Source organism: Dama dama, chromosome 20 (genome assembly GCF_033118175.1).
Source record: "Dama dama isolate Ldn47 chromosome 20, ASM3311817v1, whole genome shotgun sequence".
NCBI lineage: Eukaryota > Metazoa > Chordata > Mammalia > Artiodactyla > Cervidae > Dama > Dama dama.
The window spans coordinates 93007896-93022437 of record NC_083700.1 but is presented as its reverse complement, the minus strand read 5'-3'; the positions used below and the strand labels follow the sequence as shown (position 1 = coordinate 93022437).

At 42.1% G+C, this 14542-nt stretch overlaps 1 protein-coding gene across 5 annotated transcripts in view; it reads left to right on the top strand.

Moving 5' to 3' along the window:
* ELAVL4 (ELAV like RNA binding protein 4) overlaps positions 1-14091 on the top strand; it is a 91236-nt gene extending 77145 nt beyond the window's left edge. For 3 of the 5 annotated variants that reach the window (XM_061120040.1, XM_061120042.1, XM_061120041.1), the window contains exons 4-7: positions 4519-4672; positions 6573-6798; positions 8413-8451; positions 11484-14091. In XM_061120040.1, coding sequence (XP_060976023.1) covers positions 4519-4672; positions 6573-6798; positions 8413-8451; positions 11484-11853 — 789 coding nt within the window. In that variant the 3' untranslated portion in view covers positions 11854-14091. The remainder of the gene's footprint in view (positions 1-4518; positions 4673-6572; positions 6799-8412; positions 8452-11483) is intronic. The other 2 variants (XM_061120039.1, XM_061120043.1) reach the window with 2 other exon arrangements.
* The last annotated feature ends 451 nt before the right edge of the window (positions 14092-14542 follow it).

Here is a 14542-nt window from a genome sequence, read left to right as displayed (position 1 = left end):
CCTTTCCTCTCATCTCACCCTCCTTGTAGCACTCAAGACCGTCTTTATCATGCTTTCCAAGTACCCTCTTTTTCTGTTCCATGGTGGGTCAGACGAGGGCCACAGTGTTGCCAGATGATTCAGGAAAGGTTTTCCCCAGGCTGTGTTGTTCCTGCCACGCCCCGGCTGTGAGCAGGTGAAGGTACCTGTGAGTGCTGTGTGGCGAGGGGCAGATCCCACCTTGGTCTTGCTGCCCCATCTGGGATGAATGGCAGTGCCTGCCTTCCTGCCTTGGTGAGAATCGCTGAAAGCAGCCTTGTGAAGTCACTTTGGAAAGTGGAAAGTACTTTGTAGAGGGCAGGCAGAGGAATCTGTAGGAACACGCTAGAGGAAATTCATGGTCGTGAAGTGGTAAAGGATGGTCCCAGACCCCACCAGTCTGATGGAGGAGGACAGAGCTTCTGTAAGTGCTCACTGGTCATGTTCCAAATGTTTGCTTGTGGTCAAATTGAAAGATGTGCCCTGTGGGAGCTAGCGTCCCAGGGTGACCCACAAAAGTCAGTCTGAGTCATCCCATAATAATATTTATGTGGATTCTATATTTATGTAATCTTTATATTTACGTAGATTCTATATTCTTAAATAATATTTGAGTAGATTCTAAATTCTAGGTATGTGCTAGACACATTAAGTCTGTTGTCTTAATTCTTTTTGAAAACCCATCGAAGGAGAATTGTCCCCCACTTTTGTCAGTAAATAAACAGACTTATCAAGATCAAATTACTTGCCCAAGATCACAAAGCTAGTGAGTACTGGAGGCAGCCCGTGACTCATAAGCTCTGTGCTGTACTGTCCGTCTTGCAGAGAGTAGGAGTTACCGTAAGCCTGCAGGGACAGGGAGGGATAGGGAGTTTGGAGTGACTGCAGATCTTCAGACAAGATCGTCTGTACAGTCATCTGCCTTTGAGCCGTCCTTCCCCGGAGAGAGGCTTGGTCTCCCTACTCTAGCTCCTGAGGTCCAGAGCAAGATTGGTGCAGGCGTGGAAATGCCGGTCTTGTCTTCGGAGATTCTGGATGAAAGAAGTGAGCAGGACCCCGATGGTCTGAGACTCAGGGTTCTTTAGGGCACTTCCCGTGTTGGAAGCCCTGGGTTCTAGTGGGGTTAATAAACTAGCAATTATGCTAAACGTCAGGACGGAGCTAAAAGTCAGCGATGTTTTTAGAAATATTTCAGCCTAACAAAGGGTCTGAGACCTGTAGTCACTCAGTTAGGACTTAATAAATATATGAAGAAACTTGAAAAGTTTTCATACTGGGACAAGCATTTGGATACTAAATGTGGGAAGATCCTTTTTCTGTAATTTTTGCCCACTCCCACTTCTGCAGGTTTCCAGGATGGGGGACTAGGAGAAATGATAGACCTAAGGTTCCAAATAGAGGAGAAAAATTAAGTGGGATTTAGGCTTTGGTGAATGATCGAGATGCTGTTCACCCCTGAGATCTGTTGCTGGGCTGGGACTGGAGTATGCTGCAGTAATCCTTCCCAGCTGAGATTCTGCCTCTGTCAGAATCCTCTTTTGGGGAATCAATTTTGGTTCTGTCATTAACTTTCCTGTGCCAGATCCTTTTCCCTAGCAGGTCTGTCCCCAGCCTGCTCTCTCATGTGCCCCAGCTCTGGCTGCCCAGAACTAAGGGGATCAAAGTCATTACTATCCATTATGCATTGATGGGGTGCCAGGCAGGCACTGCACTACGCCCTTGACCTTCGTCATCTCTTTTGTCCTCACAGCAGGGGAGGGTTATCATCAGACGATGGTTCCCTGACCCCACCACACACTGACATACAACTTGTCTCCCCACCAGTCTCTCCCCATATAGCCCTGGAATGGCACCCATCTTGTGGCATTATGATAACTGGTCCATTTGTACACCATTCTTCTATTCAACTCATTTGTTGAGTACCTGCTATGGAGTTGCCTTTTGCCCCTGTTGGACTCAGAAGTCCTTTGGGGCAAGAGACCATGCCTGTTCTTGCTTGCTGTGTATCCCCAGCATACAGCACTATGCCTGGCTCATAGTAGATCTTCAGGAAATGTTTTATAAGAGTAGCCTCTAAATCTAGTTCTTGAACAAGATTCAGTCCTTCCCACCCCAGATCCTGGAGAATAGGAGACTTAGCTCACAGCTGAGCAAATTATCACAGCTATGATTCTGGATGCTTAACGTTCCCCCTAAGGGGAGGAATTCAAGCTGCAGTTAACCCAACATACCATTAATGTCCAGGTCATTCATTATGATCTGTGGGTGTTCATTCACTCTTTCAGTAGATGTTGAGCACCCTGTGAGTGTCTGGGTAAGGAGCTAGAACCTCAGAGATGAGTAAGATACACACACGCAATGCATGACCTCAAGGAGATCAGCAGACTAGATAGAGAGATGGAGAATCAAGGTCAAAATGGGTTAAGTACCATGGGTGCAGTTCATTAAGAGCACTGCCAGGGAGATTTTTAAGAGAAGGTAAAATTAGGGAAAGCCATCTAGAGAAGGTGGCGTTCGAGCTGGACCTTAAAAGGGCCATACGATTAGGACCTGAGGAAACAGGTGGGAAAATGTTCCCTCTGGAAAAAAGCATAGAGATGAGGACGTATGTTTTGGGGGAACATTAAGATCATTCAGATAATTAATTTGTCAGCAATCAGCAGGGGTGAGACCAGGGTGACCCTCATTACCATAGACATATCACTGTGATGTTTTTATTTCCTCCTCCCTACTGCTCCCTCCTCATGCCTAAGAAAAACACTTCTGCTAGATTATAACCTGAAAGGTCAGGGTAGGACAACCTTATGTGGAGTGATGCCCTGTGTTGGCAGTCTCATGGTTCTTCAGTCCTCACCCCTAAATGCACACACAAGGACCTTCCATGCAAAGTCCTCTCTGCATGTCGTCCATTTGCTGGGAAGGAGCCTACAGAGGCCATACGTGAGTTTCTAGAAGAGGTAGACACTGCTGACAGGATTCCTTGCTCCACTGGCAGTAGGAGGCTGGCGAGGCAGATTCGTCACTCGCGTCATTTTATCTGTTGAGTCAACATCTATTTTTAGGTGTGGAACCCATAAAGGGACCTGGCATCTCTGCATGGAAGGGGATAGAGTGAGGGGATATACTCATCCTTCATGCCCCTCTGTGGGATTCACTGCTAGACCCATTCTCAGAGGCAAGGTCTGCTTCACTGATGGAGATTTAGTTCCTAATGCCAAAGGTCCAATTTAATGCATACAATTCCTTTTGCAAACGTGCTTTCGTGTGTGCAGAGACATACGTACACACAAGCATACCCACTCACTCCCTCACCCCTGCAGTCTTAGCAGGTCCTGTGAATTGTTTATACAAATTAAATAAAACTGAAAAATGCTAAGGCATATAGGTCCCTTCCTGTCCAACATTGTCAGATGTGCTTTGAAATGACTGTTTTCATCATCTATTCTGAGCCATAACCGCCCCAGAAATAGCTTTAGCAGGAAAATGCTTTTGTTAGACTAGCTGTAAATTATATTTCAAATGTCTGATGTTGTTTTCTTAAAAAAATAAATAAATAAGTAAATGAAAGTCTAAAATTAATGACTGCTGGGGTTTGCTTTGCTTATGTGTACTGCTACAGATTTGGCTTCTTGCAGATGGAATTTCAGATCTGTTTACACTTCTGTGTTAGCTTTTTGGGTAGAAAAAAAAGCAGTTGAGAGATCTGGGAGGACAAATTTATAAAGTCAAACTTATTATAACCATCGGAGAGGCTCGCATCTCTCTCCACTGGCCTCTCCTCCCTCATTCCCATCGTGACCTCATTTTTGTTTATTGTGGTTTTAGCTGCTCCGCCTCCAAGTTCGAAGGCAACTGGTTCTTACAGATGCTATGACAAGGTCACATATCTAGTTTCACAAGCAGATGTTCATTCAGCCCCATTTCACCAGCACTTTGTCATTCAGCGAGAGCAGACCTTGTGGGAACAGATTGGAACAACACAAAGGATGGGACATAAAAAAAAAAAAAAAATCTTGCAGAGAACCTGATCGCTTTTTATGTGTTCAAGAAGGGACTGGGGGTTGGGAGTGGCAAGGAAAGAAAGCTGCAGAGCAGAATTTTATGGGAAATTTTTTTTTTTGGTTTATTCAAAGATTATTATGTGTTGGATACAGTAAATCATCTATACACCCACATCCTGGAGGTAAATCTTCAGAACTCCATGCGTGGGTTGTTCTGCATTTAACAGCTGCCATACAGTAGCTATTTTGTTCTGCACTTAGAGACCCTTATCTGTGCATTTGTTTTAAGTTATCATCCACTTTCCTTTTGTTCCTCTATTGCTGTTCTCCTGGTTCTCATTACTAGTACAAGCACAGCTAAAAATCTGAACTACAGACTTATCTGAACTGACACTGTGAGTTAGAATGATAGACGTGGGCTGTCGTCTCTGTTGTGGACTCAGCCTCTACTTGGAGGGTGTTGCCTGTAATGCATTTAGCACCTCTTGCCTTTTCCTAGGTCTCATATGCCCGTCCGAGCTCTGCCTCAATCAGGGATGCTAACCTGTACGTTAGCGGCCTTCCCAAAACCATGACCCAGAAGGAACTGGAACAGCTTTTCTCACAATATGGCCGTATCATCACCTCACGAATCTTGGTTGATCAAGTTACAGGTGAAGTATTTCTAGGCTATTTCCTTCCCTTGGGTCAGCGTCACCAGCCAGTGCCCTGTGACCCGCAGGAGCAGAGGGGTAATGGTTACTTACGGGAAAGGATATGGGTCGTAAGTAGGCAGCTTTTTGACTTAGAAGAAAGACTTTTTATCAATCAACTGCTGAAATTTAAAATGGGCCATCCTGGGAAGTAGAAGGACTCCATCATGGGAATGGTGCCAGTAGCAGCTAAACTACTTGGCAGAGTTGTAACGAGGATTCAGCCACCAGGCTGGGAGTGGGGCTGAATGACCTTCAAAGTCCCTTTCAACCCTCAACCAAATAACATTACTTTTGCATGTGAAAAGAACCTCTGTGTATAGCTCTGGCTGCTCTGATAGCACTGTAGAGTTAGAGGGAAACTGAAATTGTCTCATTTCACAGGTAAGAGAACAGAGGTCCAAAGTGGGACAGCTGTCCAGTTAGTAGCGGTGCAGGGATACCCCGGCATTGGATCCCGCGGTACTTGGGCTATCATAAAGAAAAGCAACTGCCACCGCCTCTCAGTAAGAAAGGCACCCAGGTTGCGTTTTTGATGACAGAAGGTTTTCACCTACTCTAATTAAAAACACCCCCTGAGAGTCATTTGAAAGTGAGAGTGTTAGTCACTCAGTCATGTCTGACTTTTTGTTACCCCATGGACTGTAGCCCACCAGGCTCCTCTGTCCATGGAATTCTCCAGACTAAAATACTGGAGTGAGTTGCCATTCCCTTCTCCAAGGGATCTTTCTGACCCAGGGATCCAACCCGGGTCTCCTGCATTGCAGGCAGATTCTTTCCCATCTGAGCCACCAGGAGAGTCATTTAGCATGTGTTTATCGTCTGATTATTGCAACAAACCTCACTGAAGGTAGCTCTGCCCCAGATGCTATGCAGAGGGACACCAGAGGTCAGGGACGAAGGTGTCACAGCCCCATCCTTACGAGACCACAAGTGTGATCCTCACAAGACCTTACAAGTGTGATGAGTACCAGCTAGAGCTGCCCAGCACCCCAGGAGAGCTCAGGAGAAGGGGTGCTGTGCCTGCTAGGCACTGATGGAAGGGAAGTCTCCATCAAGGGGATGGTGTTTGAACAGAGTTTTAGAGGGTGACTTGAAGCTGTCTGGTGAGAAGGAGAGATAGAACATTTTAGGTGGCTAAGATATATCCCATAGAATAGGTGATAGGACATACCCAAAGGCACAGAGTGAAGGAGGAACACAGCCTGTTCAAGGAATATCTGGCAGTTAGCTTGGCTTACATGAGGTTCAGCAGGGAGTTGGGGCCAGATCATCAGGGGCATTAAATGCCATGCCAAGAAGTCTGGAATTCCTCTGTATGCCACCTGGAGCCATGGACGGGGTTTTTATGGCTTTTGTTCATTTCTTTTTCTGCCTTTGGAGTAGGGAACAATGAGGAACAAGTATATTCACAGGGTAAAAAACAGAAAAGGTACAAAAAGGTATAAAAGGTGTTTTTAAAGGGTATCATATGGTTAGAGTTTGCTTTCAAATGGATTATTTAGTCGCCAGGTATGGAGGACACATTGAGGGGCTACAGACGGGACTGCGGATGGTCAGTTACAGCAACTAAAGGGAGGCTTGAGGGCTGAGCAGGGTGGTGGAGGAAGGCAGGAAGGGACAGATGTGAAATATGCCTGTGTTCTGTGGGCAGGAATTGCCAGCCCAGAGCCATGACGGCAAAAAGGCAGGCAGATGCATTTTGACGGGTGAGAGAGATTCAGGAAGCCAGGCTCAGCCCTAGCCCCACAAGTGGGCTGATTCCCCAAGAAGCATTGTTGGGACTCAGCCCATATCTTCCTGGGGATCTTTACCAGTTTGGTTTGTTCACTGTTTACAGAGGCTCTTTCTCTTTCCCCAGGAGTGTCCAGAGGGGTGGGATTCATCCGATTTGATAAGAGGATTGAGGCAGAAGAAGCAATCAAAGGTCTGAATGGCCAGAAGCCCAGCGGTGCTACAGAACCGATTACTGTGAAGTTTGCCAACAACCCCAGCCAGAAGTCCAGCCAGGCCCTGCTCTCCCAGCTCTACCAGTCCCCCAACCGGCGCTACCCTGGCCCACTTCACCACCAGGCTCAGAGGTTCAGGTAAGTGTACCCCAGGGCAGCAGCCCTACTACAGGAGCACAGAGCTGGGCAGGAGCCAGGGAAGCCTTTGGCCCTGAAGGATGTGGCTGAGTGAGGACACCTGCCCCCTGGAACCACTGTGGGACACTCCCCCTGAACTTCAGTTTCCACTGCTGTAAAATGTGATGACTGGGCCAGATGCTCTTCCAAGCCCCCTTTCAAACTAGCACATGATTGTGATTAAACTTCAGATTCTTTGATTGAAACAAATTTCTACATTTAAGCAGATAAGAAGGTTCAGTTTCAACAAGAGTTCATCACAGATAAGGGACTCCATTCAGCAGTTTAGACTTAAGGCTAAAGCAGTGACTTTTAATGAAGTCAAAGAAAAGAGTAGCCCAGGAGGCATGTCCTTACCAAAGGGAGTGGTCTGGTCTGCTCTCCTCTTTCTCTGGCCGGTGCTTCTATTGGGTTGGGTGGGGGGGATCCTCTCTTCTATGTTAACTTCACTCTGACATTAAGTCAGTAGACTTTGGGAAGGCAAGGAGGAAGACTTTTTCCAAGCCTTATTAGCGTTTCCCTGATGTACCCAACCCCTAGGAAGCTCCAGGTGCAGTGGGACGTTCTCCTTCTCCTGGGACATTTCTGAAAGGCAGATATCTCTCCAGGAAGGCAATCTGACATTAACCAATCTCTACTGTGCAAGAGATAAGAATATTCTTAACCTACCCATAATAATTCTGAATAATTATTTTAGTTGATCCATGCCCTGACTTCCCTTTAATGAAAGGGTCTTTCTCTTCTTCAAACATCACATGGGTAGTAGGCCCTTCCATCTGGCCATAAAGAGGAGAAAAATCAGCCTCCCATGCCCCCTGAATATGAAACGGTTAATGATTTCATGAAGAGTCCAAGTCATCTAATTTTTATTTTGTGTGAGAGCGCATGCAGTATTTATGTAAAAAGCCTTTCCAGCAGGCTTCTAATGGTGGAAACTATGGTTACTACTGCCCCATGATGTGAAAAGCTTGTCCCTGAGTAAGATACTGAACATGAAGGAGATTATAACAAAATGGCAATTTGCTGGGAGGTGTTTTCAGGTTGTAAATAGTAAGCTGATTTTTTTTTTTTAAAGTCTGAACCCTCAAACTCCCTCCTGCCCAAAAATGTGTGTGGTAAGAAGATTTAGTTAACGTAGCCAGGCTAATAGGAAAGATCCATTCTGATATGCATGATGTGTGTGTATGTATTGTTAATCTGTAACAGAGACCTTTAATAAATTTCGTTACAATAAAAGGTGAACAACATAAGAAGCCATCGGTCCCTTTTTAAAAAATTTCACACACAACATAAATAATATCCACACATGTTCTAAGAGATGGGGGGAGTGAGATTAATTTAGACCTTGAAAGAAAGGAAGGTTCATTTAGACACTTGCTTTGAACTCTAGCATTGACCTTAACATTAATTACCTTAGGTAGGAAAAGGGGACACTACCAATGGATAGGCTCCTGAGCACCGGGGAAAGTTTTTGAGCTTTTCTTCTTTGAAAATGGAGCATTCTTATTAATAGTTCCATTGAGCAATCTTGCCATCTGTGAGGCATTAACCCAGAGACCCTCCTTCTCTTTGCAGGCTGGACAATTTGCTTAATATGGCCTATGGCGTAAAGAGGTAATTAAAACTCCACAGATTGCCAGATGTCCGTGTTGGCACAGACTGGGGCTAGAATTTTTTTTTTTTAATTCACTAACTTTACTTTTTTTTTTAATTCTTCCTTTTTCTTCCACCAGCATGTCAGATTCTTTTTTACTTTCAGACCTCAGTTGATTTTGTTTCTTTTAGGGCACACAAGTGTGTTTGTGTGTTTCACTTTTTCTTTTATTTGCAGGTGGGCTTCTCTTACGGTTCAGGTGCCACAGCTACCAAGCCCTTGATAATCTGCTCCTCGAACAGCTCCCTTAAGAGGGAAGGCTGTGACTCTTTGCCAGCTGATTTTGTAAACTTGCAAGGCAACTGTTTTGCATTAGCGATGCCAAGATTCAGTTAAGAGGGCAGATTCCAGCAAATCAAAATTAGAACATTTTGCTAATCATGGTTGACAATCTTATGATTGCCAGTGGAAAAATTAGATTTTGGACTACCAGCCCTGGCCAAAGCATGAATAAAGGCGTGGGTAACCTTATGACTCCTGCCCCCACCTCAGTGTTCATTTCAGGGCACAGCCTGAGAATGAAGTGTATCTGTGTGCACCTCAACCAGAGGTTTCTTTTGTTACAGGTTTTAGCAGTAATTATCAGTCCTCCCTTGGTTATATGTGTATGTATGTTTTAAACTTGCTGTTTCTTTTATTTAAAACCTTTTTGTGGGATCAAGGGTTCAAACAGAGTCAAAGTTTGGGGGACTTTCCAAATGTAGTCACAGGGGTGTTCCAGACCTAGTCTGAAAACTGAATCTGCAAATTGGGTGCTGTATGTCACTGTGTCCATGAGATTCCCACGTGTACTTTTGATAAGCCCCATTGAGCTGCCAGGGACATCACATCTTTCTCATCCTGCTCCGCAGAGCTGCACACTTTAATTCCCCTTCCTACTGTCAAGGGAGAAAAGTGTGGTCATGAGTAGTCGGAGTCATACTCCCCATATGAGGCGAGTCTTTTACCACTTGGCTGTGCAGGGTAAGTATTGGGTTGCCCAAAAACTGCTTGAGTTTTTCTATACCATCTTATGGAAAAGCCCACGCATACTTTTTGGCCAGCCCAGTACCCTGCTCTGGAAACTGGCACACAGTAGAGGAAGTAACTTGACTGCAGACTTCACTCTCAAGGCACCAGCCTCTCAAATTGCAATCCCAGCCCCTATGAGATTGACTGAATTACCTCCATGTATCTGGCACACAGCTGGCCTGTTGCCACACATTTTACATTTTTCCCAGCTCTGTCCCATACCTTTGCTCCTCTCGGACTTAGTGAGATACTGTGAAGAGGGTGATGCTTATATACAGATGAGGTCAGGGAAGACAGCCCACATGCTGCCATCTTCTCCAGTTCCCCACCCATAATTAAACATCACAAGTTGATAAGAGCATTCTCTTTTCCTACTAAGCCCAGATTTGGATCCAGAGTCCTTCCTACCAAAGTGCTCAGGTAGCATTACCATCTGAAGTTGAGGCTCTACTTGAAACCTCTTTGCTAGCCCCTGACTTTGGCTTTATAATATTTAGCTGTTCTCTACCTATAAACTGAAAGAGGTCAGTTGACTTAGTTGGAGGAGAGAAAGTTGAGAAGACAGTCTTCAGAAATTATGCAAATAACAGTTACACATGATTTGCCCTTCTAAGAATTAGTACCATGATGATTTGGGTTTTGTCCTGTTAATTTGTTTTTAAGTAAGAGAGAAGATTTACTTAGTGAATAATACTGAAAATAATATCTGTTGAGTTGTTATGTTTAGCATATTTTCAGCATCCATTTGATTATTTAAATTCTAATTAGATACAGAGTATTCTTTCATAGGACTTTCAAATCCTATGCATATATGGATATATGGTTATTTTTAAAACAGTCCTAAATGACACTTAATCCATTCTCTTCCCCAGTTTTTGCTTCCTCTCCTTCTATTCCTCTTTTCAGGAAGAAAAACAAATGAAAAGCACATACTAGTCAGTGTATAGAATCAAAATAACTGTATAAGTTTGGTATAAGTAAAATGTTAACAAATATTTTTTCTGCTGTAGGCACTGGTAACCTAATTGTTTCATCTGATGCATCCATCATAAATCACATACATATTTTATCAGACAATGAATAGTATCTGAAGTATTGTTTTTCTTTCCAAGATTATGTGAAAACTACGAAGATTTTGAAGCCTAATACAAAAGTAGTCATAATAGAACAAATAACAGTTTCCTGCTTTTCTAATGTACAGTGATTCAAGATATGTAAATGCACAAACCACTTGAAATCTCAGTCCTGTGATGCTTAGAAATGAATTCCAGATAATATAGCATCAAGGAGTGATCACCTTTATTATCATTGCTCAGGGGTTTTTTGGAACTCTCTTGAATAAATGCTAAGTGAAATATAAGCCGCCCTTTGGATTAATAACAAGTCATGTCTGTTCATTCTCATGTATCTCCATCCTCAATAATGTCAAGAGATCTTTAACAATTGTTAAGTCAAGGGACTGCAAAGATGGTGGACTTGAGCACTTCTAGGGCCATCGCCTAAACTTTCTTAAAAAAAAAAAAAAAACAGTTTCCCAAGCATTGACCTCTACCAGTGTTATCCACCTATTCAATCAATAAACAGTTACTGAGTGTTTTCTATGTGTCATGTCTGTGAGATTCCTATATGGCCTCCACTGAATAAATAAATAGAGTGAAAGGATGGATGAGGTAGGGCCCCTTCTGTGAAGAAGGGTTCACTGTCTGCTGTGGGCAGGGAGGGTGGGATACCCAGTGAACATATATTGTGGTAGTGTGACAGAGCCTTGCTCTGAGGGTTCTTCCTGGTTTTTAGGAGTTGACCTAGGATTTTCTCTTGGCATTTACATGCCTTAGCCAGTCTAGCTGTTCCCATGAGAAGAAATGCCACAGACATTAGTTTTTGCATTTTGGTTTTTAAACCCTGAAGACTCTCCTGCAAACACTCACTCAGCCCTCTGCCCGTGTCTCTGTCTGTGCATCTGTGTGTTATCCACGGTCAGACTGATGTCTGGACCAGTCCCCCCTTCTGCTTGTCCCCCCAGGTTCTCTCCAATCACCATTGATGGGATGACAAGCCTTGTGGGAATGAACATCCCTGGTCACACAGGAACGGGCTGGTGCATCTTTGTCTACAACCTGTCCCCTGATTCTGACGAGAGTGTCCTCTGGCAGCTCTTTGGCCCCTTTGGCGCAGTGAACAACGTCAAGGTCATCCGCGACTTCAACACCAACAAGTGCAAGGGATTTGGCTTTGTCACCATGACCAACTATGATGAGGCAGCCATGGCCATTGCCAGCCTCAACGGGTACCGCCTGGGAGACCGAGTGTTGCAAGTCTCCTTTAAAACCAACAAAGCTCACAAGTCCTGAATTTCCCATCCTTACTTATTAAATTATATATATAAATATATACGAACAAAACACACGCGCGCACACACACACACACACACACACACACAAAAGAGAGAGAAACAAACTTTTCAAGGCTTATATTCAACCATGGACTTTATAAGCCAGTGTTGCCTAAGTATTAAAACATTGGATTATCCTGAGGTGTACCAGGAAAGGATTTTATAATGCTTAGAAAAAAAGAAAAAAAACACAAAAAAATACCTTTGATGCATTGAATGTTCTTTCATAGCTGTCGTTGTTGACTATATATACATAGATAGCGACGTGCAGGGATTTTTACCCAGCCAGCTAACTTTACTACCTTCCTTGAAGGTGGATCTTTTTAAGATGACCATTCGCTCATTTGAAGAAGAAAAACAAAAGACAAAAAAAATAATAATAACAATAAAACAATTTTTACAAAGTAATGGGATTCAAAGAGAGAAAATAAAAGATTTTTTTTTTTGTCAAGATGTTGATCCAATCAGATTGGTCAAAAAAAAAAAAACCCCCACACAAATTAAAGAGGAATAATAAAAATTGCAAAAATTAAAAAACTTTTGCAAATTTTTTTATTTTTCCTTTTTTCTTTTATATCATGTGAACTAAAACAGTCTTCTGTTAGGGGATGGGGGCGAGGGGGATGCCTGATGACATTAACAATTTAATAACATTAACATTGTTGCCAAAGAGGTGGTCTCTTTGCTGAAAATGGGTTTCAAGAAAAATCTATTTTTATAAAATATAAAGAATTTTTACAAGAGAATCTGGATTTGAGAAAAAAATATTTTGACTGGCTAATTTAGGGGAAATTGACAACTTTGTCGCGTTCATACTGCACTGGTAACTTTTTAGAGATCAAGATGTGTGTTTTAAACTGGATTCGTAGACTGTTTTTTGAAGGATGGGCTATAAACAGATGATCTTCATATCTTTTCATAGCATGTAATAATAATAAAAAAATTATTAATTACTAGGGGAAAGGAGTGTTCGTTCTACCCAGGGTACCACAGTTCCCCACAGTCAAAACCCAAAAGCAAGGAGATGAGTTGAAAGACAGTTTTTCTTTAAGTCATCAGTATGGGATGTCAGCAGAACAAAAATTAAAAAGATTAATTTTCCTTTCGATCTAAAACTTCCTTAGTTTGAGCAGTAGGTGCTACGAAATTATTTACATATCTTAGTATCATAGTTAAATGTAATGTGTTTAGGAGAGGAAAACAAAAGATACATTTGCTTTAAATTCATTAAGGAATTTTCAAATTCACTTTGTAGCCCATGCTGATAGAATTGGGCTGTGTTGGTACATTTGAAACACTGTTTATGTTGCTTGAAACACTTATTTATTTAATCGCCAATGTGATGATGCCTATGGCCGAGATCAAATATAGCTAGATTGGCTAGACTACGTATTTGTTTACTTAAACTATGGGAAGAAGCATATTATTGTGTCATTCTGTTGTGTGTGTATGTGTATATACAATATAAATATATATATATAAAGTTATTTTTTCTTTGGGTTAATTTATTATAAGTTGTAACACTTGGCTAGTTTTGTTTGTATATGTCTTAAAATGTTTTCTTATGATATTTAAGTGACAGTTAAAGAGGTATCAAGGTAACTTGTGTAGAACTATTGTTTGATATATTGTCATGTTTGTTGTGAATATTTTTTTCTTACTGCACAGTAGAAAAATAAAAACAACTGGGTCTTTCTTTTAATGTAATTCAGATTGGGGAAAACAAAACAGAGCTGAGGGAACAAAACGACTGGGGGAGCCTTCTCCCACGTCCCGCGCACTGACCACTTGAGGACATTTGTGCTTTGTACGGTTATATACTTAAAACAAAAACGAAACAAAAAAATACAAGGGTTCATGCTCTTCCCTGGGTGATAGAAACAGTTACTCGCTATGCATAATCTAGTTGATAGTTAAAATTTGCTATTGCTTTTCTTGTCTTGTTATATACAATCTTTTCAATACCAGTTTAGTCTTAATGGTAATAAAACGTTATGGTTATTTATAACTTGTGCTTATTTTGTGCGTTTTTTCCCATGCTGAACCCACTAAGTGCATGTAGACAGACTGTTGTTTTCACACTGAAGAGGCAAACTTTGTAGTAGTCGTCGTAGTGGTAGGCAGATAATGAAAACCAGGGCTGCACCATAGACTCCTCCTTGAAATTTTTTTTCTATTTTTTTTTCCTCGTTTCAGTTTTGAGAAAAAAAAACAAAACAAAACACCAGATTTCAGTTCAGAGAACACTCGTTCAACATTCAGGGAAACCTTTTTATATCACCTGCTATGAATGAACGCAGTTTGCTGGCAAAGTTTTGATGCATTTGCTAAGCATTAGTGGGAAAGGCATGCCAACATCTCTTCTCTATAATGTGTTCACTCTTGGGGGAAAAAAAAAGGAAAAAAAATCTTAGGACCAGGCAGTTGTATACTTTAGTTATAATGAATGACTTCATGTTAATCTTGCTAGTTTAGATGATTTCTGAGGGAAAGTATTGTAAATGTTTTTTTTTTCCTTAATCTTGTTGTGTTTGAATTATTTGTACTTTATCTGTCCAGACAATAAATGAAAGTGTGTAGAATGGATTTGAGCTTCCCAGATTTTTAAATGTGTTTATTCACACTTTTTTTTTTTTTTTTGGTAACAT